This window comes from Blastomyces gilchristii (assembly GCF_000003855.2).
Source record: "Blastomyces gilchristii SLH14081 genomic scaffold supercont1.27, whole genome shotgun sequence".
In the NCBI taxonomy this organism is placed as follows: domain Eukaryota; kingdom Fungi; phylum Ascomycota; class Eurotiomycetes; order Onygenales; family Ajellomycetaceae; genus Blastomyces; species Blastomyces gilchristii.
The window spans coordinates 296,881-319,314 of NW_003101655.1; the positions used below are offsets into that span (position 1 = coordinate 296,881).

The following is a 22,434-nucleotide window of genomic DNA, read 5'->3' on the forward strand; positions in this document are numbered from 1 at the left end:
TTAGTGCCAACTCTTTTGTGAAGGGCTGCATAGTTTATCAAGCTCTGATTGGCCATGAGCGCTTCATGATTTCCCTGTTCACCCATCCACTATTCCATATCCGGTCTAGTGTGTTCCCCCTGTTCCTACTGCGTAAACCCGGCAATTTTCCTTTGGTGGCCGAAAGAAGATTTTGGGGATATTATTGTTTTCAGGGTTTCGAAGTTCGAAATAACTTCCAGCGTTCTCAACACCTCATCCCGTTCCCCTGAAGCGCAGTTCTCGCTTATATACTTGTACAAAGTACAGTTTCAGGGTTCCAGATACTATTGAGTGTGTTTGCCGTTCAATTGGCTTCTTCCAACTCCGTTTGTATCACCTTCCTGGAAACCCATCCAAACGCTCTTCCTCTTCCCCCTTTCCTCTCCACTCACTCTTACTACTCCATATCAAGCGAAATGGCACCGTCAGCTCTCGAGGCTGAGGACCACAAGCGCGATGCTGCTTTCAATAAGGCTCTTCATGGCTCATCAGCAAAGAGACGTGGTGGCCTGGCTGCCATGAGCGCCAAAGACCATACGGCGCAAAAGGCCGCCGTTGAGGAGTACTTCAAACACTGGGACAAGAAATCATCCGCAGAAGAGACGGAAGAAATAAGACAGGTTAGTCTAGAAAATTCTGTCTCTTGGGAGCAAATTCTAACATGGCCCTTTAGGCACGAAGAGCGGAATATGCTACGCTTACTCGACAGTAAGTACCACCTGGTTTGAAGACTCAACACGAACGACCAACAAAAGAGACGAGGGAAAAAGGAAGCCAAAGAAAATATGCGCAGACATTGTTACTTATGCTAAAATACAATCACTCAATTATAGCTACTACAATCTTGCCACCGATTTCTATGAGTATGGCTGGGGCTCATCCTTCCATTTCTGTCGGTTTGCCTACGGAGAGCCTTTCCGCCAGGCCATCGCCAGACACGAACATTACCTCGCCCACCAGATCGGCCTTCGGGAGGACCAACTTGTTCTTGACGTGGGCTGCGGTGTTGGTGGTCCTGCCAGAGAAATTGTCAAATTTGCCGGTGTCAACGTCATCGGCCTGAACAACAACGACTACCAGATCGATCGCGCCACCCACTACGCTGCAAAGGAGGGTCTGTCACATAAGCTTCGCTTCACGAAGGGCGATTTCATGCAGATGTCCTTCGAGCCGGAGACTTTTGACGCTGTCTATGCCATCGAAGCTACCGTCCATGCCCCATCGCTGGAGGGTGTCTATAGCCAAATCTACCGCGTCTTGAAACCCGGTGGCACATTTGGTGTCTACGAATGGGTCATGACGGACAAGTACGACAACGACAACCCGGAGCACCGCGAGATCCGTCTGGGGATTGAGCAAGGTGACGGCATCTCCAATATGGTCAAGGCAGAAGTTGCCCTGGCGGCCATCAAAGCGGCTGGGTTTGAACTTGTGCACGCTGAAGATCTAGCTGACCGGCCCGATGACATCCCCTGGTACTACCCGCTGGCTGGATCATGGAAACATATGTCCTCAATGGGAGACTTTTTCACCATTCTACGTATGACCTGGTGGGGTCGTGCGATCGTGCACCGTTTTGTCGGTGGGCTTGAGAAAGTTGGCATCATGCCTCATGGCGCCCAGAAGACTGGTGACAGCCTGGCATATGCAGCTGACTGTTTGGTCAAAGGTGGTGAGAAGAAGTTGTTCACGCCCATGTTTTTGATGGTTGGACGCAAGCCCGAAAATAAAAAGTAAACATCTCGTTTATTCTGTGGGAATGGATTTGAGAAATTTGGAGTAATGTGCGTTTGCGGAGTAGTACTTTGTTTACTCTTCTTCTAATATTTAACTTTCTTTCTTCTTCCTTACATTACCCTTCTTCCGCCACCACATCCCCTTATTCTCACCTTGCGAGTCATGCTTATATAGACAGGCCCTTACTATGTCATTTTCCCCACCTTCTAGACAAAGAGGGGCTAATTAATTCTGTATCATTGTATTTCTCTGTTATGAGGTTCTGTTCTTTTGTGTCGCATTTTTGCTCGTCTTCACATGTCATTTTGCCATTTGTTTACTTATTTTGCTTTGAAATGTTAAATATAATAGCTCTGTACATTGCTACCTTGGACCTATTTCTGAGCACTGGGGGTAGAGCCCATCTATTTCAAGTTGACACTCCATGGTCCAGACGCATATGAGGTTTGAAATTCCTGATGTTGATATCTTAAGTCAGGCGCACACCCCGACCTGGTGTTGCTAATAAGCTCCAAGCAGGGTGTCCCAGAGCGACCGGTCCAATATATGCTTTCCAACTTTCCTCGGGCTATAGATTATGGATACCTTCCAACTTTTCGTTTCATCGTCATCTCATCACTCTTTACGTTGATGAAGCAAGACGACAGATTACCTAGCACACACAACTTGATTTACTAACCCTATCTAACACTTCCTAACATTACCATTGTGTTTACGATACCCAACATGCACAGCTTCTCTTCCATTTTCCAACCTAGCTCATTCTTGCCTATCGGATGTCGAAGTTCTGGCCCTTGATTTTATTCCTCTGCTTGTACACCAAGGCCTCCCCGTCCATCATACCATGCACATAACATTCTCCGATCAATTCATAACTAACAGGTCCGCTCTCAGAGCCTGATTTGCAGTTCTGACAACCACAGCCGCAACCATTTTCCAAAACACCACAGCAACCCCGTTTACCCCTATCTCTCTCGCGAAGCAAGACGGGAACGTTGCATCCATATAGAATGCACACCTTGTCTCCCTTCTTCGCCCTCATGGGAACAAGACACAGTGATTCGTGTGCTCGTATTTTCGCTAGAACTGCGAGTCTGTGTGACCAGACAGTGCATTGTACTCGTTCTAAATACTGCTGCACGAATTTTGGGCATTCATATGCAACTGCCTCCTTAATATCGAGATCTCCACCTGACGTTCTGAGGCAAAAGGCGTCCTGACACGCCTTTCGTCAATGCCGCGGTGGTTTGTGGCTTGAAAAGTCCCGATTCCCAACCAATGTCCTCCAGAAAGTCTCCGGAGGTGGCGAGCTTGAGTTGTCCCAGCCGGCAATAGTGTTCCAGTCAGATGGAATAACCCCAGCGCGTGCGGCTGATCCCTTTTTCCGTACTGCGTCCAGCACAAATCCTTGAACGTTGAGGCTTTCGTTCACATCTGGGTCAAATTTCCAGTCGGCGGGGATACTATGTGCAGCCCTGTAAAGATTCGGGCTAGGCCAGGGCTTACCCACTAGGGGATCAGCATTAACCCGACGATAAACCCCATGCCTTTCCGTGGCAAAGGGATTGTCCGAAACAGGCCGCATCCAAGAAGGTAGATTCAAGCCAGCAGGCGCCCAGGGTCGACACAGCATGTCCAGTGAGTCCGACCGAGTAAATATGAATCTTAGAACATTTTTATACACATCCAGGACGCTTTTATTATAGTCAACTGGAATTCTATTTTTGCGCTGCTTGGCCTGGAGTGATCTCGCAATTTTTATCGCTAGGACTTCTCTCGGTTCTACTGAGTCTGTTCTTGAGCTTCTGTCCGAGTCACCCCTTGGGCTTTGATTTGAGTCAACGGATCCTTGGGTGGATGGGATGTGTAGATGGATTGGAGGAGGGCCGACGTTCTTTTCGGGTAGCATGGTGTTCTAGGTCAGTGGCCCATTTTCACGGCCATGGCCATTGATCTGGTCAGATATAATCGCCGGTTCATCCATAATATCGGGGCTAACGAAAATATGCGGGATCGGATAGTGCTGGTCCAATCACTTCCGACTTCCAGCATTGTATGTAATATCTGAAAGCGCTCTTTTACGCCCTTCCACGGACTCAAACTGCACAAGAACACCAGGTAATACATCCGAGTTGTTCGTTGGTGATATCGGATACTCCGCGCATCCAGAGGGTCCTGAGAACAAGCTTTGATCATCGGAAGCTATGACTTTCCGCTTTTGAAGCCCGGGCGGGCATCACGAGCTAACCATAAAATCGCATAGAGGACGTCTCGAGGGTCTGATGCCTCGAATGCAGACAAAGAGGACATGAGCTCTTCGAGGGAAAGGAGTCGCTCGAGGATCTGTCCCTGCTCTGACTTCCTGAACATATTATCAGAAGCATCTATCAATCGGGCGGCGGCCGATTGACTAACATCTCCGTGACAATCCGGATGATTACAATAATCACTCGACTTTCTCAAGAGTTGCTGAACATTCTCTTTGCTGTGGACGAGAAGGGAGATCGCGTTAGCGAACTCCTCCCATTCCACGCATTCCCTCCAACAATACACGGTAGCTTTCTTTGCCAGGGCTATCTCTTGGATAATCCATCGCCGACTAAACCAAGGCCGCCTTATCAAGGCAGACAGTGAAATCCACTCCTTCAATAACGATGGTTTTAAGCGACTTCGAATAAATTCCATAGCTCTACTACTTTCATCCGTCTCTTCGCCGAGCCATACACACACATTATCGGCAGTATCAAAGATTCGAAACATCATGCTTACTCGCGTGCTTTTCTCTTCTTGGTTCGCCTGATCCACATAGAGTGCATCCACCCACAAGTATCTAGGCGAACTCGGGAGTCGAAATCGTAACAATGCTGCTTTGAGATTCGGCCTTATTTCCATCGGATGCGATTTGCTACCTTCGAGGATTTTAATCTGGCAGTTCTGCCCCTTGGGGCCCCAGGTGTAAGACGTAGGGCTCTGGAGTAGGCGCCCGGACCCCATAGCCGAAGCGATTAGGTTCTGGGTCATCGTCGGTGGGGAGGGAGCGCCTTAGCAGATCGCATTCGAGTTCAGCATTCCCTGTTCCTCCATGGAGTCGTAATAATCGAAATTCTCCTCGCCGTAAAGGTAACTGTCTGCGTAGTCGTATGACGCCATGTGTGGTTATCGCAATTTGTTCGAGGAACAATTGCTGATAGTGTTTTAGTTTCGTCTTTTCGCTTCTGCTGGAAGTAGTTAGCCTGGAGAGCCCTGAGCTACAAAAGTGTATTATGCACATGGGCTCGGGGATATCGTAGACTTGACAAACGCCCGTCGCATTGTCAATAAAACGCTAGAGTGCGAAAGGCACAGCATAGCCTGTATAGCGTTCTGTGGGCTGATTTATGTTCATAGAATCATAAGAGCCGCAAGGCGGCTGGAACTTAGATATCTGCGCACGCCATCTCTAGGCGCTTGATAAGCCAGATTGACTAGACCCTATCTTTCTCTCCAAGCAGATCTCGATATGCCTGGCCGAGACATCCAGGTCTTCACCAATCGAACGTGCAGAAGAGTGTTCCGAACGTATTTACATCTTACTCGCTGGTGGGAATTGGGTTAATTTGACAAAGAGTCAGATCGCCGTAGATTGGCCGAAATGGTCGTGTCTCAAATATGCTGTGGTCCCTGACCCTCATCCGAACATGTTCATCCCGCGCCTGTTACACAGCCCGAGAAGGCTGTTGAAATGCTTGCCAACAAAATATCCAGTTCACTAATAACGGATTCGAACAGTTTGAAATTTATCCCCGCTCCTGGAACTTTCTGCAGATTTCTGGGGTGTCGCTAAACGTCGCGGGCCTTGTGGCCATTGCAGAAGTTTCCGTTCTCGCCAAACGGACAACTCTTCTCGACATACTCGTCCTTTGCCCTGGCATCCATCGACAACAGTCGGCAACTGAACTCCACAATGGCGAGGCACCAGTAGTCGCCGCGCTGACATCTGGACATGTATTCCGTGTTGAAAATCCTGCCACGGTACTCTTCCTGCAGAAGATGGGCGTTACCGGTCATCTCACCTATCTAAAAGTAACCCCAACCTTGGAAACAAATACTAAACTCAGTCGGACATTGACCCTTACATCCTTTAGTTTCTCGAGCGTTCCATACTTCCTTTACCCCATTACGTCCCTAGCGGTGCTAGTAGTCCTAATTATTGCGCGGGACTGGTGGGGTCTCCGTCCTGCTCGCATTAGTTTTCGCTCGCCTCTGCAATGTGCTCGTCATCCACCGACGAAGTACGATTGGCTGGAAAGGCGCCTCCGAGCCTTGTGTTCAGGGCGATCTGCTCATTCTCCTTAGCCAAGATCGCTGGATTAGACTTCAGGGCGCGGTGGAATGGCTTAAAGGCAGTGACGTCTGGTCAATGGTTGCGCGACTGCTCTTTTCTCGAAGACTCGGCCACCGCGTTCGCGACATTGCTTGTGTACACTGACGTCGCGCTCGTCAGTAATGTCAGCAAATCGGGACAGATTTTAATTCTAGCGCTTTTTGTCTTCTCAACTACACTACTAGCCTCGGCCAATGCAATGACGTCAGAACTCCACATGCATGGCAGGAGAATCTCTGCGATGGAGAAGTCAATAAAGTATGGCAGAAGGTTGGACATGGCCAATGACCTTATTCGCGAGACGAAGCGGGACGATTGGGCGTTGCTGTCCGCCAGTCTGAAGACGCGTCAACAAGCACGGCGGACGACGTAGTTTGCCTATGATGATGTTCACGATAGTCCGATAGCTAGGGGAGGTGGCTCTATTATCACGGGGAGCTCCAGGAGGGACGGGACCGTAGTCAGATGCCATTGGTATGACCCTCCACGATTCTTACAGAGCTTGGCCATTAGCCTTTGCAATTGGGTGTCTCCCGAGTGTTTCATTGCGTTTAATGGTTTGACGAGATTATGTCCCAGTTTCAATCAATTTTATAGCTGCGAATGATTAGAAAAGTTTAACATGGCTCTAAAATGAACCTTGATTATGATCAGATAGTTGCTCACCTTTACAATACATGCACAGAGTATCATTTCACAAATGGAACACTCAACTGTGTATCAAAAGTTTATTTACGTATTAGTCTGTAATAGGGGCGGGTTCGTTGGGCATCGTGGCCCAGCACGTCGTACCATTCTTTTGACAGCGAACAGGACAGGGTAAGATGATGATAAGGTATCATGCAGTACCTGTGGACACTTTCCAAATCGGCTAATATGTGAAAGCCCTAGCAGCATGATTGCAACCACCAAAAAAAATAAAAAATAAAAATAAAAAATAAAAGGCGAAACCAGAGTAGATTTCTTCATGGCAACATCAAGAAATACGCGGTACAATATTGAAGTCAGTTATTCATGCGGAAGGGCTGGTATCAGCTGCCAAATCATTTTCGACTGTAGCCCACATTGAGAGGCCCAAATACCCCCCCGGGGAACACTAGAAGGCCTCCCAGTTCACGTCTCGATATTACCGCAGACACAAGAGGAATTGTAAGAAAAAGCCGAGAGTAAATAGAATCTCCTGTCGATGAACCATGATCAGCAAGCCACTTCGCAACGTCCTCATCGAGGTCCGGCTCATACAACCACCCCAATTGGCCGCCTTCTCCGCTTGTTGCTGAATCGTCAGTCCAGATTGCACCTGGCGAAAGCTTGGCTTGTTCTGCAGGGGGTAAATGCTTCGGGTTCATTTGCTGGGTAAGCTCTAGGATTTTATCGATCTGGCGCTGGCGGTAGTCCTGCCAAAATTTCAAAGCCTCCACAAGAGGCGTCTGAGGAGATAGGTTCTGAGAGAAGTAAAGCTAGCATATTCACGTCTTCGAACGCTTGGTTAACCCCCTGGCCGGCTGTGGGTGGAATAACATGTGCAGCGTCGCCCAATACGATAACCCTGTCGGTGGAGCTGGCCCACTTGCTTGAACTTCGGGATCCCATAGAACGGCCAGATGCCCATGTTCTCAACGCGTGCATTCTCTAGTGCCGATTGGACGATATCGGGCCAGTTGGACTAATTATCTCGTAGCATGTCCAGTAGTCCTTGCTTGTCCGCTGCCAGAGCATCCCAGCCTTCCTTATCCTTCTCGGGGAAACGCTGCTGTGCACCAATGAGGACATGAGAGCCGTCAACCTCCTGCCTCCTGCAGTACCATCAAAAATGCATCAACCTTGGACATAACAGTTGCAGGGAGGTGAAAGTTCTCGGGAATGAGAAGTCCAGACCGAGAGCAGGCACTGTTAATAGCCATCAAACCAGAGTAACCAGGTTTCACGTCCGGAACGATATGTTTCCGGATAGCTGAATGAATGCCGTCAGCTCCCACCACGATATCGGAAGATTCGACCGATCCATCAGCAAATTCAATGGCGACTTCTTTCTCTGAGTCCTTGATGGCTTTCATGAATTGCTTGTTGATATTGTTGATATGGATCTATATCCCGTATTCCCGAAGCATCAACTTCATCTCATTAATGAGTGACTGACACATAATACGGAAGCCTCTGTAGCCGTACAACTTCTCAGAGCCAAAATAATAGACGTCTTTGATCGCTCCATCGTTGTCACTAAAGGCTAGAGTGTCAAAGTGATAACCCTTGTCGCGGACACGGTCGTATACACCCAGTTCATCGAGAATGTTGGGCGAGAGAGTTATTCCACCGCCGGTCTCATAAGATTCAGCGCGCTCTTCATACACGGTGCATGGTATGTTAACTTTCTGTAGTGCAAGTGAAAGACTTAAACCCTAATACGAACAGTTAGTCATGTCTGTCCCATGTTTCGGAAGGCGAGGGGTGGAAATTGCCATACAGAAAGACCCCCACCAACTATAGCAACGTGTTGAGGAAGCTCCATAACTGTGCTATGATCGGGAATGGTAAAGATTATTTATTGACAATATAAGCTTGAAGGGATCCGTTTTATCCGTCACGGCACCTCAAATATGTGGCCTGACTGAGCTCTGCTTAATCAGAACGAGAACTTGTCCAATATCTCCTCAGTTTGTAGCTTAACATCTAACCAAATCTGTCCTCACAGAGAGGGGCCCTCGCCGTGGCTTGCGGAATCTGTGGTTTTGTATTCAATGCAGCCGAACCCAGACATCAAACGAGCGCATCCACGAAGTTGAATAACGCTTTGTTAGCAGAGTAAACCCGTCTCTGCAGTCTTATGTGCGGTTGTCGTGACATTCCGGGTGCCATAGGCTCGGAGTTAAGTTTATTGAACGCGAAGAGGGCGGGTGGTGGCAGTTTAGTTCTAAATGACTGTGTTGCTAGTCAGGTCTCCCAGGGACGACAGCACAACCATTGCGTTTGTATGCATGAGTTTAGGGGAGGATGCAAGACATCCCACAGTTAATATAATGCTGTATATTGAAAGTGTCGTTATTCCAAAATTCCCGACAATATATTGCCAACAATTGCGTTGTATGTGGGGAGGCTTAAGGGGTGTCGTCGAGATTACCCAAAATGGACAGCACACAAGGACGTCGACATCCTCAACGCAATCTCAACGACACCAAAAAGTAATTCTGGACAATCCAACTCGCTCATTGTCATCGCTTGCAAGCCTACTTTGAATTATTTGCAGTGGTCAAATCTCTCTCTGTTTTCCAATCGGGCCGCTGAAAAATAAACCACTGCGATGGATGGTGGACAAAAATATATCCCCAGGGAAAAGCTTCAGGCCCTTACAACTCAGATCACTTACCAAGGAGTATGTGGCATTCCAAGTGCGCCCTTTTATAAGGGTGATACCTACGCTTTCAAGTTCACTGTGGATTGCCCGCTTGCCCTTTGCAATCTTCCAACCGGAAAGGCCGTCGACCATGGTGCTGAAAATCAATTCCTTCAGAGTGTGATGGCCGTCTATAACGAGGAGATTTTCTCTGCGCGTCGATGGATATGTCAGGTTTGCGGGAAACCAGCAAAAGTACTATACCACGGTATGGTGCCATTTCTATGTTCCGAACTGGGGCCATCGAGTGACTTTCAGCCATCGGTGTGGGACTCCGTCGTCCCTATTTGCACTACCGCTGGGGAGTGTGATTTTCAGGCGGAGGAGGTAGCCAAGCAATCATTTAGAGATGTGTTGCCAAAAGCCATCACCTGCTCTCAATATGGCTGTGAGAGCTGCGGAATTGTGAAAAATGTGAAGCGCTGCGCTGGCTGTAAGCGGATTTGGTAAGCTACTGCAGTTGCGGTTCCCCAGGCTCTCTGGTGCTAGAATTTCCTTTCTATTTGTTGTTGAAGTGAGAGAAATTTGACCATAGTGGCATGCCGCGAGATGTAGGTATTGCTCGAGGGCATGCCAATCTTCGGACTGGCCAAAGCACAAAAGAGCGTGCCGTCACGCACAAAAAGAGCGCGCGGATAACAAAAGAAACAACCGTATCACCCTTTCGTGTTTGTGAGTGTGTGAATCCGAGATGTCTTCAAAGAAAGCGAAGGTTAAGCCCTTCGGGGAATGGAAGGAAAGTCAAACCGAGTAGACAAGTGGTATTTTGAAACCTTTGTTGTCCGTATGCATATATATGTATCTTATTACTTAAACCATCTTTCCAAGACTCAAGAGTTTTAGTAGGCTCTACAGCTCAGCTATTTCATGTTTGATAAGGAACATATATCCTGCATAATTTATATATTAGCTTCAAGCTGCAATTTGAATGTATGGGAGGGACTGAATGCACCTATGGATGTTCGGTAAGAGGATATTAAACGATCTGAGAGTAAGTTGGAGATATCAATAAAGCTTGAAATCAGCCAGGCTGTGGAAACTAACTAGTTAACCACACACTCCTTTAGACCTCGGGCAAGCGCTTTTCCCCGCAATGATCTTTGGCAATATACGCAGTACATCAAGAGAGTGTAGACTGAGCTTGGTCTAGAGCATCGTCTCTGACCTCCTCTGCAACTCTAATAATATATGCGAGCCATGCTTCTCATCCCTTTGTCCCCTGCCGACTGAGTAGTACCTTAGAGAAAACCCACCATTCATTCCCTGACAAAACATGTCATTATCCGTTGTGTGGCGCCATTCTGCAAAGCCAGAAACTTATGAAGAAGCACGTACTCAACGCCTGTTTAACCGCGCCATACCCAAAAGATATCCAGTAGCCATTGCATTCGCAAAAGCCGAGTCGGACATTGTTGACGCGGTAAAACTAGCTATTGAGAAAGGATGTCGAGTTTCAGTCCTCTCCGGCGGACATAGCTTTCCTGCCTGGAGCGTTCGCGATGATGCTATGCTACTAGACCTTGGAAATTATTCGAATACCTCCTTTGACGAAGAGACGGGGGTTGTCAGCGTTTCTCCAAGCACGACCGCTCGGGCTTTGAATGAGTACCTCACCGCGAGGGGTCGGATGTTCCAGGTTGGCCACTGTCCTGATGTAGGTATGGGGGGATTTCTTCTAGCGGGCGGGGTGGGCTGGAATTGCAATGTATGCCTGGTTTCCCGGATATTATTCTTCATGGGGATGGACTGACTGGGTGGGAGCAGAACTGGGGCTGGTCATGCGAAAAAATACTCTCTATCGATGTGGTGACAGCTGGCGGGGCCCTAATTCGAGCAGACGCACGACAAAATAGCGACCTCTTTTGGGCTGCCAGAGGAGCGGGCCCTGGATTCCCTGGCGTTGTCACTCGATTTCACCTGCGGACTCGGCCGGCTATAAAAGAGGTGCGTTTATCGCGATATGTGTACGCGATGAAAGATTATCACGCTGCATTTTCATGGATACTGAAGGTATAAACTCTATTGATTGCACTGTAGCCCGATTCCATCCTTTGGAGCTCATTATATTGATATGAATTAGGTCCCATTTACTCCCGAAGACGGTATCGAAGCTATTGCCATTGGCAGCTATCCTCCAGGAGAAGAAGAGCCATGCCTTACAATTGCGCTTGTCGGCTTTGGCGAGGATAAGCATACTCTAGAGCAGGCATTGCAGAAGGCCGAAGACTCCCGCCCACCCGGTGCATTAACTCATTCTGTCGGCACAGAAACAAGCCTCAGCGAATTACTGGAGAGTAAAGCCGATGCCTATCCACACGGACACAGGTATTATGTTGATAATGCCTATCTCAAAAACGATGCGGATGTCGTCGCCGTTCTCGCGCAAGCGTTCACGACATTACCTACCAAGACGTCCCAAGTGTTCTGGACGGGGATGAAGCCTTGCAGCAGACGACAGCTACCGGACATGGCCCTTAGCCTCCAATCCGATCACTTCTTCGCACTTTACGGCATATGGAGTCATGAAAGTGAGGACTCAACATGTAAAGCCTGGGCCGGTGCTGTTATGAAGGGGATTGAACCACATTCTGTTGGAGCGTATGGGGGGGAGTTTGATTTTCAGGAACGGAGATCGGAGGTCTGGGGTATTGAGCAGACTAAGAAACTATCGGAAATTCAACGGCGATGGGATCCTGATGCTCGAATTTGTGGTTGCCTTGGGTTGGATGGGGCTTCGTGATTCTTCTAAAATCGGGATATCTGCTATACTTCCGGAATATGGTTAGACGGAAAATCGAAAATCTCCCTTCTTTAAAAACGGAAGCCAAGTATCACCAAGAACAACAGGCGGCAGGATTCTCTTGTGATCTTGGTAGCGCAAATTAATGGTTGTTTTAAAACAGATAGCTTGTCCCGTTGACTGGTTATTATATTCTACATCTCGAAACCCCTCTTCGCCCTCACAGCTCGGGCGTCTTAGGAATGTAATACCATAACTCATCACAGAGACAGTTTAGTTTTAATTGCTCTGTCGAGGCGCCAAAGCCTGATAGAGATCTTGCTGGGCGTTGTTTGTAAATGAATGGTGTCCCCCTATTTGACTTTATCTATTTGTTTATTTATATAATTTATTCATTGATATAACTTTCGGCATTCCCAGCAATAGCCGGCGAATGGCCCGTCCATGCCCGGCAGTTGGAATGCATAGCCGAGCTTCCCTCTCAACCCTCCCGACGCCATTCCGGCACTTAGTATTATTGTGGTCAGCAACTCTGCATCCCGGCGGATGTGTCTCGGCTGGCCTGGCTCACCCCCTTGATGTAGGCTGAGTAGTGTCCCGGCTTACATTTTAGATGCTTCAAGTTGATTACATGCGCGAACGGTAGACCGAATTGCGGACATATGTATTCCCAGTGTGATACGGGGTGTCAATACCAACCTCACTTCCTTGTCTACTACCATTGTTGCTGGTATACGGAAACATCTTCTATCCCCCTCCTGAATATATGAATATATATATGAATATGACAGCCCCCCTCCCCTTCTCCTCGATCCCAACCATCGACCTCTCCCTCGCCGACTCCCCCGCTACAAAGCCCGCCCTCCTCCAAAAACTCCACTACGCCCTCGTCTCCGTCGGGTTCCTCTACGTATCCAACCACGGCGTTCCAGAGAACGTCATCGCAGACCTCGCCAACGTGCTCCCGCAGCTGTTCAGTTTGCCCGAGGCGGCCAAAGATGAAATTGCATTGCGCAATTCGCCCCATTTCTTGGGATATAGTAGGGTAGGTACGGAGACGACGGGGGGAAAAGCTGATAGACGGGAGCAGGTGGAGTTTGCGACGGAGTTGGATGTCACGTATGGGCCCGGCAAGCCACTGTATGAACGATTGAGGGGGCTGAATCAGGTATTTATTTACCATACAACTTTCGGACGCTTATTTACTATATATGCCCCCCCCTCCCCCCCAATTTTTCTGCTCACAGAGATACATACATTGTTGAGCATACTGATACTAACACAGAACAAAAAACAACCAACCAGTGGCCCTCCCGCCTCCCAACCGTAAAACCAATCGTCCAGTCCTATATCTCCCACCTAACCTCCTTAGGCGAGCGCTTCCTCCACCTCGTCGCCGAAGCCCTCGCCCTACCTCCCCAAACATTCCTCCCCTTCCTCTCCGACCAGCACCGCCTAAAACTAATCCGCTACCCGGGCACCACTGCTCCCACCGCCGATTCCGGCGAAACACCCACGCAAGGCGTCGGCCCGCACAAGGACTCCTCGGGCTGGTGGACGTTCCTCCTTCAAGCCTCCCCGCCCTCCGTGAAGGGGCTGCAGGCGCTGAATAAAGCCGGCGGCTGGATCGACGTTCCCTGCGTGCCGGGCACGTTCGTGGTGAATATCGGGCAGGCGTTTGAGGTTGTTACGAATGGGGTGTGCAAGGCCACGACGCACCGGGTGGTTATGGAACCTGGGTCGGCGGAGAGGTTTAGCGTGCCGTTTTTCCAGGGGGTGAGGGGGAATTTGACAAAGGAGGAGGCGCTGGGGAGGCTGAAGGAGTTTTGGGAGGTTGGTTTGTTGGGTGGTAGTGGTGGTGACGGGGGAGAGTCTGAGGAGGGGAGGGGGATTGATTCGCCGTTTTTGAGGGGGGAGTATGATACGTGGGGTGAGTCGCAGCTGAGGACGAAGGTAAGGAGTCACCGGGATGTTGGGAAAAGGTTTTATGGGGATGTTTTTGAGAGGTATGTTAATGATGATTGAGGGGGTTGGTTCAGAAAAGGGATATAAGTATTTAGATATATTAAATCCATTAATTTATGTCAATAATCGACGAATGCCTATTTAAGTATGTACTCAAGTCAGAGAGGAGTTCCTCCTCAATTTTATACAGCTGAAAATAAACCATCCACAACTAAAGCGTACATCAGTATTATAGTTACTTGAAAGGTTAAAAAAAATCAAATGACTTTTCCCCAGCCTACTGAACTCAGCACCCACCCTCTCATTACTTCCAAGCGTAACTCTTCGCCCTCTCTACAAACCCCTTCCAACTAGTCGGTTTCTGCTCCAACAGCGCAAGACTCTCACCCAAACTTGCGCCGCCAAAGTACCCGGGTCCCTCTAGCAGTTGATGGTTTTCCAAAACTTCCTGTGCGGCGTGCGGGGGCATGAAGGACTTGTATTGTTCAGGGGTAATCTGGACCGCCTTGGCTGGGTAGCCTGTTACTTCCGTGAATTCGGAGACGATGCGGCTTGGGGTGTAGTAGTCGGTAGCCTCGTAGATGTCTCTGCCGAGGGTGGCGGGGTATTTCTTCATGACGGCGGTCACGAATTTTCCTGGGGGTTGGTGTAATTTAGTTCTGATGTTGGATCGTTTCTCAATATTTAAGGAAACTAGAAGTATAAACTCACCCGTATCACCAACAACATCGAACAGCGGGAACTGCGCCTTATCGCTCACGGGCATGTTCAACGTAAACACCCCATCGGGCCCCTTCCTCAACGCGGTCTCAAAATTGCTCATAAAGTACCCCGGCAACACGAACGTGGCCGGCACCCCGATGGTCCGGATATACTTCTCAACATTTGCCTTGCTGTCGAAGTGGCTCACATTCGGCAGGCGGCCGTTTGTGGCCTCCGTGACGTTGATCAGCGAGGAGAAGATGAGGTGGGAGACGCCGGCGGATTTAGCGGCGTCGGCGACGTTTCTGCCCTGGGCGATTTCGACCTCCTCCTTGGCGGATTCCCAGAAGTTGGTGACGAGAAAGACGGTGTGGGCGTTTTCGAGGGCTGGGGTGAGGGAAGACACGGAGCTCATGTCCGCCTGGAGTTTCGCCTCGTTAGATATTGAATGAAATCAGGGTAAGGTACTTTTGTATGAGATATCTCAGAAGGGAGGTGGAATTGATATCTCGAGAGGAGGGGAGTGAACGTACACTCATCATCTCAACCCCTTGGTTCGCCAATTCCTGTGCGGAAGGCTTGGAGGGATCGCGAGTGATGCCCCGGATTCTAAACTCCTTGGACAGCGTGGGGTCGGCGAGGATGGCTCTGATCACGGAGCCACCCTGATTACCAGTGGCGCCGAAAACGGTGATGAGCTTCGACATTTTGCATAAGTTGTAGAGCGGTGCTTGGGTGTTTGTTTGTCGAATTGAAGAAGCGTAAATATGCTGCTGCTAGCAGTTTTGGATGATCTGTGGAATGAGGGGATTGCTGGCTTTGGTTTGATGAAGAGAAATAAATTAATAGAGGGATCTTGAATTAATCTGTTCCTGCGTTCGTTAATTTTCAGGAGATATATAGCTAGTTACTATTCTGCATTCCTATCTATAGCAATTGCAGGGATAGGCATGCTGATGGCATATGTCCGCATGTTTTGGATTAAAGTCCACAGCTCGTGACATCATCATAGTTAACTAAGTAACGTAAAGTTAGCTATGTTTTCTACTGCGATGCGATGGCTGGCCAGTGCCGGTGCCGGTAGGTGCCACAGGACGCCGGCTGGTTGCTCAAAAAAGCAAAACTGTCTCCGAACCGTGGACGGTTGGCTAGTTGGCAGCTGTCTGTGGATGTTGATCACGGTGAACACAGGCGATTGCATGATTGCATGATTGCATGATCGGTGAGCTTGAAGCTTTTTCACGGCTGCGGAGCGCGGGGTAACATAACTAGTTAAGTTAGTTATGGGTTGGTTTGGTTTGATACTGCGGATATTATTATTATCTAGATATCATTTGTCAGGAGGATTAGGAGAGGTGTCTCTGCCCCGGTTAAGACAACAAAACAAGAGGGTAGAATAGTCACCGATCCAGCTAGTTATCCCATCCAGCGTCCATCCAGCTTGCTCCAGCTTTCCCCCTGATGTTTCCGGCGGATTGAGATGGAGATGGGGGGGGGGTGTTGGATTAAAGTTCCGTCCAAGGCTGCTAAAACGCCCTTCCACCGTAGCTCGCCAGTTAGTTAAATAACTAGCGCCGACACGGCGGCCTTGATAACAGCACAAAGCCTCTGAATAATAATATAATAATAGACTTGATAAAGTAAGATGGCCAGACGACGGGGTCCAGATGCCATGCCATGCCGCTGCCGACCTTGCCGGGTTCTGACTTCTCGGAGGGCGAGAGACTTTGCTGCCCAAGCCCGGGTTTGGTTGTCACAAACATCGTCCAGTAAATAATAACATAGTTATTATTTATCATCCATATCACAGCCATTATTAGTTATTATTAATCCAGCACAGCCAATAACTCGCTGGACCCCGGGATCATGGCTGCCATGATTCATCGTAATGATACAGAGTTCTGACGACGAGACTGCCGAACATCCGTCAGCAAACGGGAGATACATCTTCTTGTGCTGATATCGATAGTTAGTTTATTAGCTACATAACTGCTAACTACAGATTGGTTTGGTGGCACAAATTCCTCCCGTTCACCCCGTTCACCGCGTTCATCCCGTTCATCCCATTCATCCCATTCATCCAAATCATCATATGACGTGCCGCCACTGGAGCAGGAATGTAAGTTGACTAAGATATCATAATAATGTCTACATGTATATTGTACATGTACATATATACATTTACATATACTTACATACATTACGGTACTTGCACGCAGGTATAAATCGAATATGGCAGCAATAATAAGTTCATCAAAACGTCAAACCAGCGTCATATCAGCCAATCAACCCACATACCAACAACCCCCATCAGCCTTCCCACGCCGAACCCGGGTTGGCGCCCTCTGTGAAGCAATTGAGCGATTGTCCTGGACGCCGTCTCTGCGACATGTCAAATGTCCAAAAAGCGCATTATTGGGTTTCCCCGGCACACCCGGTTACGCATCAAACCCTCTCCAGGGCCATGTGAGCAACTTTTGTCACATCCTTCGCCCGTCGCGGCCAATGGGCGATGGCAAATCGGGCCTTTGCTTCCAAATAGAAGCCCCCCGGCGCTCTATGACGTGATGGACTACATTTCTTTTCGTCTTCTTCTGCTGCTGTTGCTGCTGCTGTGCTGCTGCTGCTGATGCTGCGGGGGAATTGATTTAGGAGTTGTTCCCCTTCGTAAGAGAGGGTATAAAGGGTTTGCTTTGCCTCCGTGGAACTTACAAACAGTCCCCTATCTTCTATTTTATCTTTCTTCCACTTGATTTACTTGTACCCAGACTCAGGAGATACCCCCCTATTCTCGCGGTGCGAGAGTATATTCATACACAAGACGCCCCCCCGGTTTCGCTATCAGAACAGTTTATATTTATTTATATTCCATATTCCATATTCCTTTTATCTATAAATCTTATCATCTAATTTAAAGTATTTCACACCTGCGCCGGCGACAATGACTCTCGTCAATACTGCTCTGCGCGGCGCCCTCTTTGCCACTCGCCTGCTACAATGGTGCAGTGCAGTTATCGTCATGGGAATCGTTGCCTATTTTCTCAATAAGGGTCCTAAGGGTGGACATCTGAAGTACGAGATTGTTATCGTATGTCAATAGCCCTCCTTTTAAAGTATAGGAAGACGGTCAAAATACGAATGTTGTTCATGTTATACTAACATGAGATATAACCCAGGCTGTACTATCTGTCGCCTTCTTCATACCAGGCCTGCTGTCGCCCTTCATCCCCGTGATTGGGAGCTTCGCATTTCCTATTGATATCATATTCTCCTATCTGTACGTATCTTCTCTCCACATCAGGAAATATACAATCCCAAACGCAATAAAAACCTCTGCTAACGAAACAACACCCCATTGTTAATTGAATTAGGTGGTTGACATCATTCATCTTCACTGCGCAAGACTACAACAAGCACGATTGTGCATTCAATGCACCACCAGGCGGCCGATGTTCTCTCAAATACGCACTCGAGGCCTTTACTTTCCTAGCTTTGTAAGATTAACCCCTGAACCCCCCCTAATACACACACCCCGCGGCGCACTGGAGTCCCCCCCCCTTGAGTTTAGAAGAAAATCTTACGACTAACATATTTCCCAGCTTCGGCTGCCTTGCTGCCGCAATGCTTGAAATCTACAACCTCTGGACGTACCACAAGAATCGCTCCCCAGCCACGCACCCTACCAAGGAAGTCCCCAGACAGTCGGCTGAGACTGGGGGTACGGCGGGGACCGTGTGATTGATTTTGATTTGATGTTCGAGATCGAAACACGTGGGGAGGTGGTGACTTGAGGAGAGGAGAATGAAGATGATGGTAATTTTTGAGACGTCCAGGCGATGTTGGGACCATCACGGAAGATGCGAGATGCGAGATGCGAGATGCGACATGACATGATTCTTATGGTTTTTGATCGATAATAATATGGCACTTATCAGGCTGCGAGTGAGCGATTGCGGCAGTAGTAACGCAGACAAATGCAAATTTTATCTCCCCATTTTTGTTTGTGCTGTTGTTGGGTTATATATACCTCTCTTCTCAAGCTTTTGCCCACACTGTTCAAATTCTGAGCTTGATTGCTTCAACATTTGCAGAGCGAACAAGGAGCCGACAGTATTCGGGGGAAAAGTTGTAGTTGCTCTTATCAATGTTTGGCTTTGGTGACCTGTCATTATTCTTATTAGTTATTATATATCCCCCCCGCCTCCGTCTTTTTTGATTTAGTAATAATAGCTAATAATTAACCTGTTTATCTTTTTCTACCCCTTTTTCTCGTATTTTATAACTTACTAGTGTTCCAAAGATTGTATTAAGTAATCAAGATCTTCTCATCAAAGATTGTATGAAATAGAGACTCACATTATTTAATATTGAGTAGATCTGAGAGTCTATTTAGACACTCAGAATGTTTTTATACTCAGAGATCTCTATTCTTTCAGACTCTCTATACTTACAAAGTCTCTATATCTGATGATTTCTTATCTGAAAATCTCCGTTCTGAGAGAACTCTATATCTGAAAAAGCTCTATTCTGAGAGAAGACTATATTTAAGAGAGCTCTATACTCAGAAAGACTCTATATTCAAAGAGACTCTATCTGTTGAGAATCTCTATACATCCGAGAGAATTCTATAGCTGAGATTCTGAGAATGTTGAGAGATCTGTGAGATGAAGCTGCGAGATGGAGCTTAATAATCTGAAAGTCAAGACTGATTAAATTAGTTATATAAATATAGTAACATACGTAATTGATGTGTGTCTACTCCGTACAACTCTCGACGATAATAAATAAATCAATTCCTGAATTACAAACATCACGAAGAAAAAACCTTTATTTCTACTAAAACCGGATTACTCTGTGGTTAATCTGCATAATACCGCAGAGGCAAGCCAGTCAGACGTATTAAATATTGAATAAAAAAAGAAAAACCACTGCTCCACCAACTGCAAAAATCCGAAGAAAACAAAAAAAAGAAAAAAAGAAAAAATCTACTCACAAAAAACCCAACGAAGAGACTCAACATCCCTAGGTAAACAACACATACGCTCCCCCAACTATACTACCAAGCAATATAACCGTCAAAATTCCAGCGGCGGCCCTATCCCCCACCGTGATCCGCCTCGTCGCAATCTCCGGCGGAACATCACTGTTGTGTCGATACCCCGCGCCAGGATCTCCCTTACTCGTTCCCCCCGTCGACGCCGACACAGGCGGCGGGACGCTCCGGACCATATTCGACTGAACCACCTCCAGCGCCGCGAGCTGCTGTCCCACCCCCGTCACCCCCTCGAACTTGCCCACGTCCCATTTCAGCGAGCACGCCGTCGTCAAGTCCGGGCCGGCTCCCTCCGCGCATGCCTTCGCGGCGCCGGCGGCGGAGGCGGCAAGGATTGGCATGATCCGCTTGGCTGTGAAGGGGGCGACTTGGGTTGTGGCGGCCATCCAGCGGACGAGGTAGGCTTTGAAGGAGAGCTGGTCTGTTTTGCAGGTGTTGTAGGGCTCGCAGGCGGATTCGAAGAGGATGGATGTTTCCGGCCGCAAGAAGATGTCGAGGGCGTCGAGGATGCCTTGTAGCCGGGTTCTCCATTTGTCGCTGCCATTGGTCTGTTTGCGGTTGATTTGCGGGGTTAACCTTCTTTTTTTTTTTTTTTTTGTGATGCACGGAGTGGTTTGAAGAAGAAGCAAGAAATGGGCAGAGGTAGAGATACTGGGGGGGGGGGGGGGGGAGAGGGGGAACAGACGAATTTATACATATGCGCGGTGCCCAACATATTTACGCCCGCGTTATACGTCCACCGGATCGGATCGGGCTTCGTGCAATTTTGCTCATCATCCGCGCCGTCTAAGAATTGGTAATTGTCCGTCACCAATCCAACACTCTCTATCCAATCCCACGCCTTCTCCGCCCAGACCGCATACGACTTGTTGCCGGTATACGTCGCCAGCCGCGCCCCGATGTTAAAAAAGCACCCGTTCGAGATGGTATTCTTGTAGTCGTACCCGGAGTTAAACGGGTAGATCTGCCACTTGAGCCCGCCACCGCACGTCTCTGTATCCCACCGCGCCGCCTGCGAGTTGAAGGTGCCCTGCACGAGGGCAAGCCAGTCTGGCTGGTCCGGGGGCGGGCTGGGGAAATTGCGCTCCGCCGCGGCCATGGCGGCTAAGGCCCAGAAACTCTGGTCGTCGTTGCCTTCGGATCTCGTCTGGTTGACCGGCATGAAGTTGCGGGTCGGGCTAGCTTGGTGCACCATAGCTTGGATGATGATGCTGTTGTAGGTCGAGTCGCCGGTATAGAACCAGTAGTCGATCAGGCCGCCGAACATCCCGCCGGCTTCCCACCAGTAGTAGGGCGGGGGCAGGGTTCCGGGGACATTCCCGGGAGCGTCACCTGTGTAGTAGCTTCTCAGACCCTTTGCGAGCTCTTGGGCGACTTTTATGACGGATTCTATTTTTTGGGGGAGGGTTGGGTTTCATATGTGAGTGGATGCGCTAGATCTATATGTACTGATATAAAAGTAAAAGGGGATTCTAGGAAATTTGGATTAGAAATACCATCGTTAGTTACGTTCAAATTAACGGCATGTATGGGAACGGTGAGGAGGAGGAGGGCTTGGCTCGTTAATAGCCAAGACTGGGCTGGAGACGGAGGCGGAGATGAAGATGCCCTTAAGCGCATCCTACAATGTCGCCGAATAGTGCGCTACGGAGGTTTTAGGTGGGGGAGTAGGGGAGTAGGGGAGTAGGGGGAAGGGGGGGGGGGCGCGCGCGCGCGGGGAGGGGAGAGGGGAGAGGGGAAGGGGGGCGGGAGCAAGGAGAGAGTTCAGGAGGAGATGAGCGAGATGCTATCGAGATATTAGATCAGATTGAACCGTCGAGGCCAGCGGGCGGGCATGAGCGGATGAAGGGAAGTATACTCCGTATTCATCTAACATATATCAGATGCACGGTTGAACTGGGGATATGATAATGATATGTATAATTATCTATATCACCCCTATCATGGGTACTCATGGGTACCATGTATACACCGAGAAGGACGAATAGAAAATCAACCGCCGACAGACATCTGCTGCTATCTATTGAAACTAAGCTGGCAGCACTGGCGGCAGAGTACACGCAATCCCGCACATAGGAGGTACCCGTTACCGCAACCCAAGCAGCGGCGGGACACAAGGTCACTCGCATGCATTGAATCATGAATTGATTAAGTTAAGTTACCTCCTAGGCGAAATCCTAACTATAATATATGTATGGGAAGCGTGGCCATATGACTTTTGTTCATTCGTTTCATTCTTTCCCCACTGTTTCTTTGCGCAAGCAATGTTTCCTTGAAGCCGAGAGAAAACAAGCCTTTTTTTAAAGCATCGCCGAAGCTGCTTGGCCGAGCGCTAATTAGCGAGGTGCGAGTGTTGCGGTAGGTAGGGTAGATGTATGTACAGATTTCTGGCCCGAAAGTGGCAAATGTCATGGTTTGTTGGTAAAGTCAATTGTAGGGTTCAAGTTTGTATACTCCGTAGT

General features: G+C 48.6%; 12 protein-coding genes across 15 annotated transcripts; 6 read left to right on the forward strand and 6 right to left on the reverse strand.

Annotated features, from left to right (window-relative positions):
• Positions 1 to 87: 87 nt before the first annotated feature.
• BDBG_08700 (sterol 24-C-methyltransferase) lies at positions 88 to 2,620 on the forward strand. The gene is made up of 4 exons (XM_002620855.2): positions 88 to 641; positions 695 to 729; positions 855 to 2,202; positions 2,275 to 2,620. Exons 1-3 carry the CDS (start codon positions 438 to 440, stop codon positions 1,756 to 1,758), a joined length of 1,143 nt encoding a protein of 380 aa, XP_002620901.1. The 5' UTR covers positions 88 to 437; the 3' UTR covers positions 1,759 to 2,202; positions 2,275 to 2,620.
• A 369-nt stretch (positions 2,621 to 2,989) lies between these two features.
• BDBG_17832 (uncharacterized protein) lies at positions 2,990 to 3,667 on the reverse strand (the record flags this gene model as incomplete). The annotated part of the gene is made up of 1 exon (XM_031725466.1): positions 2,990 to 3,667. The coding sequence occupies one exon, from the start codon at positions 3,665 to 3,667 to the stop codon at positions 2,990 to 2,992; it is 678 nt and encodes a 225-aa protein (XP_031580941.1).
• Positions 3,668 to 3,960: 293 nt separating this feature from the next.
• BDBG_17833 (uncharacterized protein) lies at positions 3,961 to 5,122 on the reverse strand (the record flags this gene model as incomplete). The annotated part of the gene is made up of 1 exon (XM_031725467.1): positions 3,961 to 5,122. Exon 1 carries the CDS (start codon positions 4,777 to 4,779, stop codon positions 3,961 to 3,963), a length of 819 nt encoding a protein of 272 aa, XP_031580942.1. The 5' UTR covers positions 4,780 to 5,122.
• A 267-nt stretch (positions 5,123 to 5,389) lies between these two features.
• BDBG_08702 (uncharacterized protein) lies at positions 5,390 to 6,494 on the forward strand (the record flags this gene model as incomplete). The annotated part of the gene is made up of 3 exons (XM_031723684.1): positions 5,390 to 5,392; positions 5,527 to 5,928; positions 5,988 to 6,494. The coding sequence occupies 3 exons, from the start codon at positions 5,390 to 5,392 to the stop codon at positions 6,492 to 6,494; spliced, it is 912 nt and encodes a 303-aa protein (XP_031580943.1).
• A 670-nt stretch (positions 6,495 to 7,164) lies between these two features.
• Positions 7,165 to 7,750, reverse strand: BDBG_17834 (uncharacterized protein; the record flags this gene model as incomplete). Its single annotated transcript, XM_031725468.1, has 2 exons — positions 7,165 to 7,566; positions 7,595 to 7,750. The coding sequence occupies 2 exons, from the start codon at positions 7,748 to 7,750 to the stop codon at positions 7,165 to 7,167; spliced, it is 558 nt and encodes a 185-aa protein (XP_031580944.1).
• Positions 7,751 to 7,787: 37 nt separating this feature from the next.
• BDBG_17835 (uncharacterized protein) lies at positions 7,788 to 8,630 on the reverse strand (the record flags this gene model as incomplete). Its single annotated transcript, XM_031725469.1, has 4 exons — positions 7,788 to 7,871; positions 7,927 to 8,171; positions 8,262 to 8,520; positions 8,586 to 8,630. 4 exons carry the CDS (start codon positions 8,628 to 8,630, stop codon positions 7,788 to 7,790), a joined length of 633 nt encoding a protein of 210 aa, XP_031580945.1.
• BDBG_08704 lies at positions 8,046 to 10,599 on the forward strand. 3 transcript variants are annotated; one of them, XM_031723685.1, is made up of 4 exons: positions 8,046 to 8,480; positions 8,534 to 9,958; positions 10,068 to 10,503; positions 10,580 to 10,599. In XM_031723685.1, exons 2-3 carry the CDS (start codon positions 9,420 to 9,422, stop codon positions 10,186 to 10,188), a joined length of 660 nt encoding a protein of 219 aa, XP_031580946.1. In that variant the 5' UTR covers positions 8,046 to 8,480; positions 8,534 to 9,419; the 3' UTR covers positions 10,189 to 10,503; positions 10,580 to 10,599. The 3 variants fall into 3 exon arrangements, with proteins under 3 accessions (XP_031580946.1, XP_031580947.1, XP_031580948.1); XM_031723686.1 differs by having other exon boundaries at positions 8,534 to 10,503; XM_031723687.1 differs by having other exon boundaries at positions 8,538 to 10,503.
• Positions 10,600 to 10,785: 186 nt separating this feature from the next.
• BDBG_08705 (FAD binding domain-containing protein) lies at positions 10,786 to 12,252 on the forward strand (the record flags this gene model as incomplete). Its single annotated transcript, XM_031723688.1, has 3 exons — positions 10,786 to 11,170; positions 11,326 to 11,456; positions 11,593 to 12,252. The coding sequence occupies 3 exons, from the start codon at positions 10,786 to 10,788 to the stop codon at positions 12,250 to 12,252; spliced, it is 1,176 nt and encodes a 391-aa protein (XP_031580949.1).
• Positions 12,253 to 12,675: 423 nt separating this feature from the next.
• On the forward strand, positions 12,676 to 14,490 carry BDBG_08706 (oxidoreductase). The gene is made up of 2 exons (XM_002620861.2): positions 12,676 to 13,420; positions 13,558 to 14,490. Exons 1-2 carry the CDS (start codon positions 13,019 to 13,021, stop codon positions 14,275 to 14,277), a joined length of 1,122 nt encoding a protein of 373 aa, XP_002620907.2. The 5' UTR covers positions 12,676 to 13,018; the 3' UTR covers positions 14,278 to 14,490.
• BDBG_08707 (NmrA family transcriptional regulator) lies at positions 13,726 to 16,710 on the reverse strand. The gene is made up of 4 exons (XM_002620862.2): positions 16,324 to 16,710; positions 15,453 to 16,242; positions 14,929 to 15,340; positions 13,726 to 14,853 (listed from the first exon to the last, which is right to left on the reverse strand). Exons 2-4 carry the CDS (start codon positions 15,624 to 15,626, stop codon positions 14,522 to 14,524), a joined length of 918 nt encoding a protein of 305 aa, XP_002620908.1. The 5' UTR covers positions 15,627 to 16,242; positions 16,324 to 16,710; the 3' UTR covers positions 13,726 to 14,521.
• Positions 16,582 to 19,282, forward strand: BDBG_08709 (uncharacterized protein). The gene is made up of 5 exons (XM_002620864.2): positions 16,582 to 17,038; positions 17,139 to 18,007; positions 18,096 to 18,196; positions 18,291 to 18,413; positions 18,519 to 19,282. Exons 2-5 carry the CDS (start codon positions 17,861 to 17,863, stop codon positions 18,655 to 18,657), a joined length of 510 nt encoding a protein of 169 aa, XP_002620910.1. The 5' UTR covers positions 16,582 to 17,038; positions 17,139 to 17,860; the 3' UTR covers positions 18,658 to 19,282.
• A 353-nt stretch (positions 19,283 to 19,635) lies between these two features.
• Positions 19,636 to 22,299, reverse strand: BDBG_08710. 2 transcript variants are annotated; one of them, XM_031723690.1, is made up of 5 exons: positions 21,831 to 22,299; positions 21,469 to 21,758; positions 20,658 to 21,361; positions 19,913 to 20,520; positions 19,636 to 19,782 (listed from the first exon to the last, which is right to left on the reverse strand). In XM_031723690.1, exons 2-4 carry the CDS (start codon positions 21,590 to 21,592, stop codon positions 19,942 to 19,944), a joined length of 1,407 nt encoding a protein of 468 aa, XP_031580951.1. In that variant the 5' UTR covers positions 21,593 to 21,758; positions 21,831 to 22,299; the 3' UTR covers positions 19,636 to 19,782; positions 19,913 to 19,941. The 2 variants fall into 2 exon arrangements, with proteins under 2 accessions (XP_031580951.1, XP_031580950.1); XM_031723689.1 differs by having other exon boundaries at positions 19,636 to 20,520; positions 21,469 to 22,293.
• Between the last annotated feature and the right edge of the window lie 135 nt (positions 22,300 to 22,434).

What these genes read in the sequence shown, in the direction of transcription:
- BDBG_08706 (XM_002620861.2), top strand. Translation starts at nt 13,019, where the DNA reads ATGAATATATATATGAATATGACAGCCCCCCTCCCCTTCTCCTCGATC. An exon ending in GATTGAGGGGGCTGAATCAG is followed by an intron (nt 13,421 to 13,557) that starts GTATTTATTTAC and finishes ACAACCAACCAG; the next exon opens with TGGCCCTCCCGCCTCCCAAC.
- BDBG_08704 (XM_031723685.1), top strand. Translation starts at nt 9,420, where the DNA reads ATGGATGGTGGACAAAAATATATCCCCAGGGAAAAGCTTCAGGCCCTT. An exon ending in GCTGGCTGTAAGCGGATTTG is followed by an intron (nt 9,959 to 10,067) that starts GTAAGCTACTGC and finishes CGCGAGATGTAG; the next exon opens with GTATTGCTCGAGGGCATGCC.
- BDBG_08700 (XM_002620855.2), top strand. Translation starts at nt 438, where the DNA reads ATGGCACCGTCAGCTCTCGAGGCTGAGGACCACAAGCGCGATGCTGCT. An exon ending in AGACGGAAGAAATAAGACAG is followed by an intron (nt 642 to 694) that starts GTTAGTCTAGAA and finishes ATGGCCCTTTAG; the next exon opens with GCACGAAGAGCGGAATATGC. An exon ending in TATGCTACGCTTACTCGACA is followed by an intron (nt 730 to 854) that starts GTAAGTACCACC and finishes ACTCAATTATAG; the next exon opens with CTACTACAATCTTGCCACCG.
- BDBG_08709 (XM_002620864.2), top strand. Translation starts at nt 17,861, where the DNA reads ATGACTCTCGTCAATACTGCTCTGCGCGGCGCCCTCTTTGCCACTCGC. An exon ending in TGAAGTACGAGATTGTTATC is followed by an intron (nt 18,008 to 18,095) that starts GTATGTCAATAG and finishes GATATAACCCAG; the next exon opens with GCTGTACTATCTGTCGCCTT. An exon ending in GCCTTTACTTTCCTAGCTTT is followed by an intron (nt 18,414 to 18,518) that starts GTAAGATTAACC and finishes CATATTTCCCAG; the next exon opens with CTTCGGCTGCCTTGCTGCCG.
- BDBG_08710 (XM_031723690.1), bottom strand. Translation starts at nt 21,592, where the DNA reads ATGCGCTTAAGGGCATCTTCATCTCCGCCTCCGTCTCCAGCCCAGTCT. An exon ending in TTTGAACGTAACTAACGATG is followed by an intron (nt 21,362 to 21,468) that starts GTATTTCTAATC and finishes CCCAAAAAATAG; the next exon opens with AATCCGTCATAAAAGTCGCC. An exon ending in CCGCGCATATGTATAAATTC is followed by an intron (nt 20,521 to 20,657) that starts GTCTGTTCCCCC and finishes AACCGCAAACAG; the next exon opens with ACCAATGGCAGCGACAAATG.
- BDBG_08707 (XM_002620862.2), bottom strand. Translation starts at nt 15,626, where the DNA reads ATGTCGAAGCTCATCACCGTTTTCGGCGCCACTGGTAATCAGGGTGGC. An exon ending in AAGGGGTTGAGATGATGAGT is followed by an intron (nt 15,341 to 15,452) that starts GTACGTTCACTC and finishes GCGAAACTCCAG; the next exon opens with GCGGACATGAGCTCCGTGTC. An exon ending in CGATGTTGTTGGTGATACGG is followed by an intron (nt 14,854 to 14,928) that starts GTGAGTTTATAC and finishes ACCAACCCCCAG; the next exon opens with GAAAATTCGTGACCGCCGTC.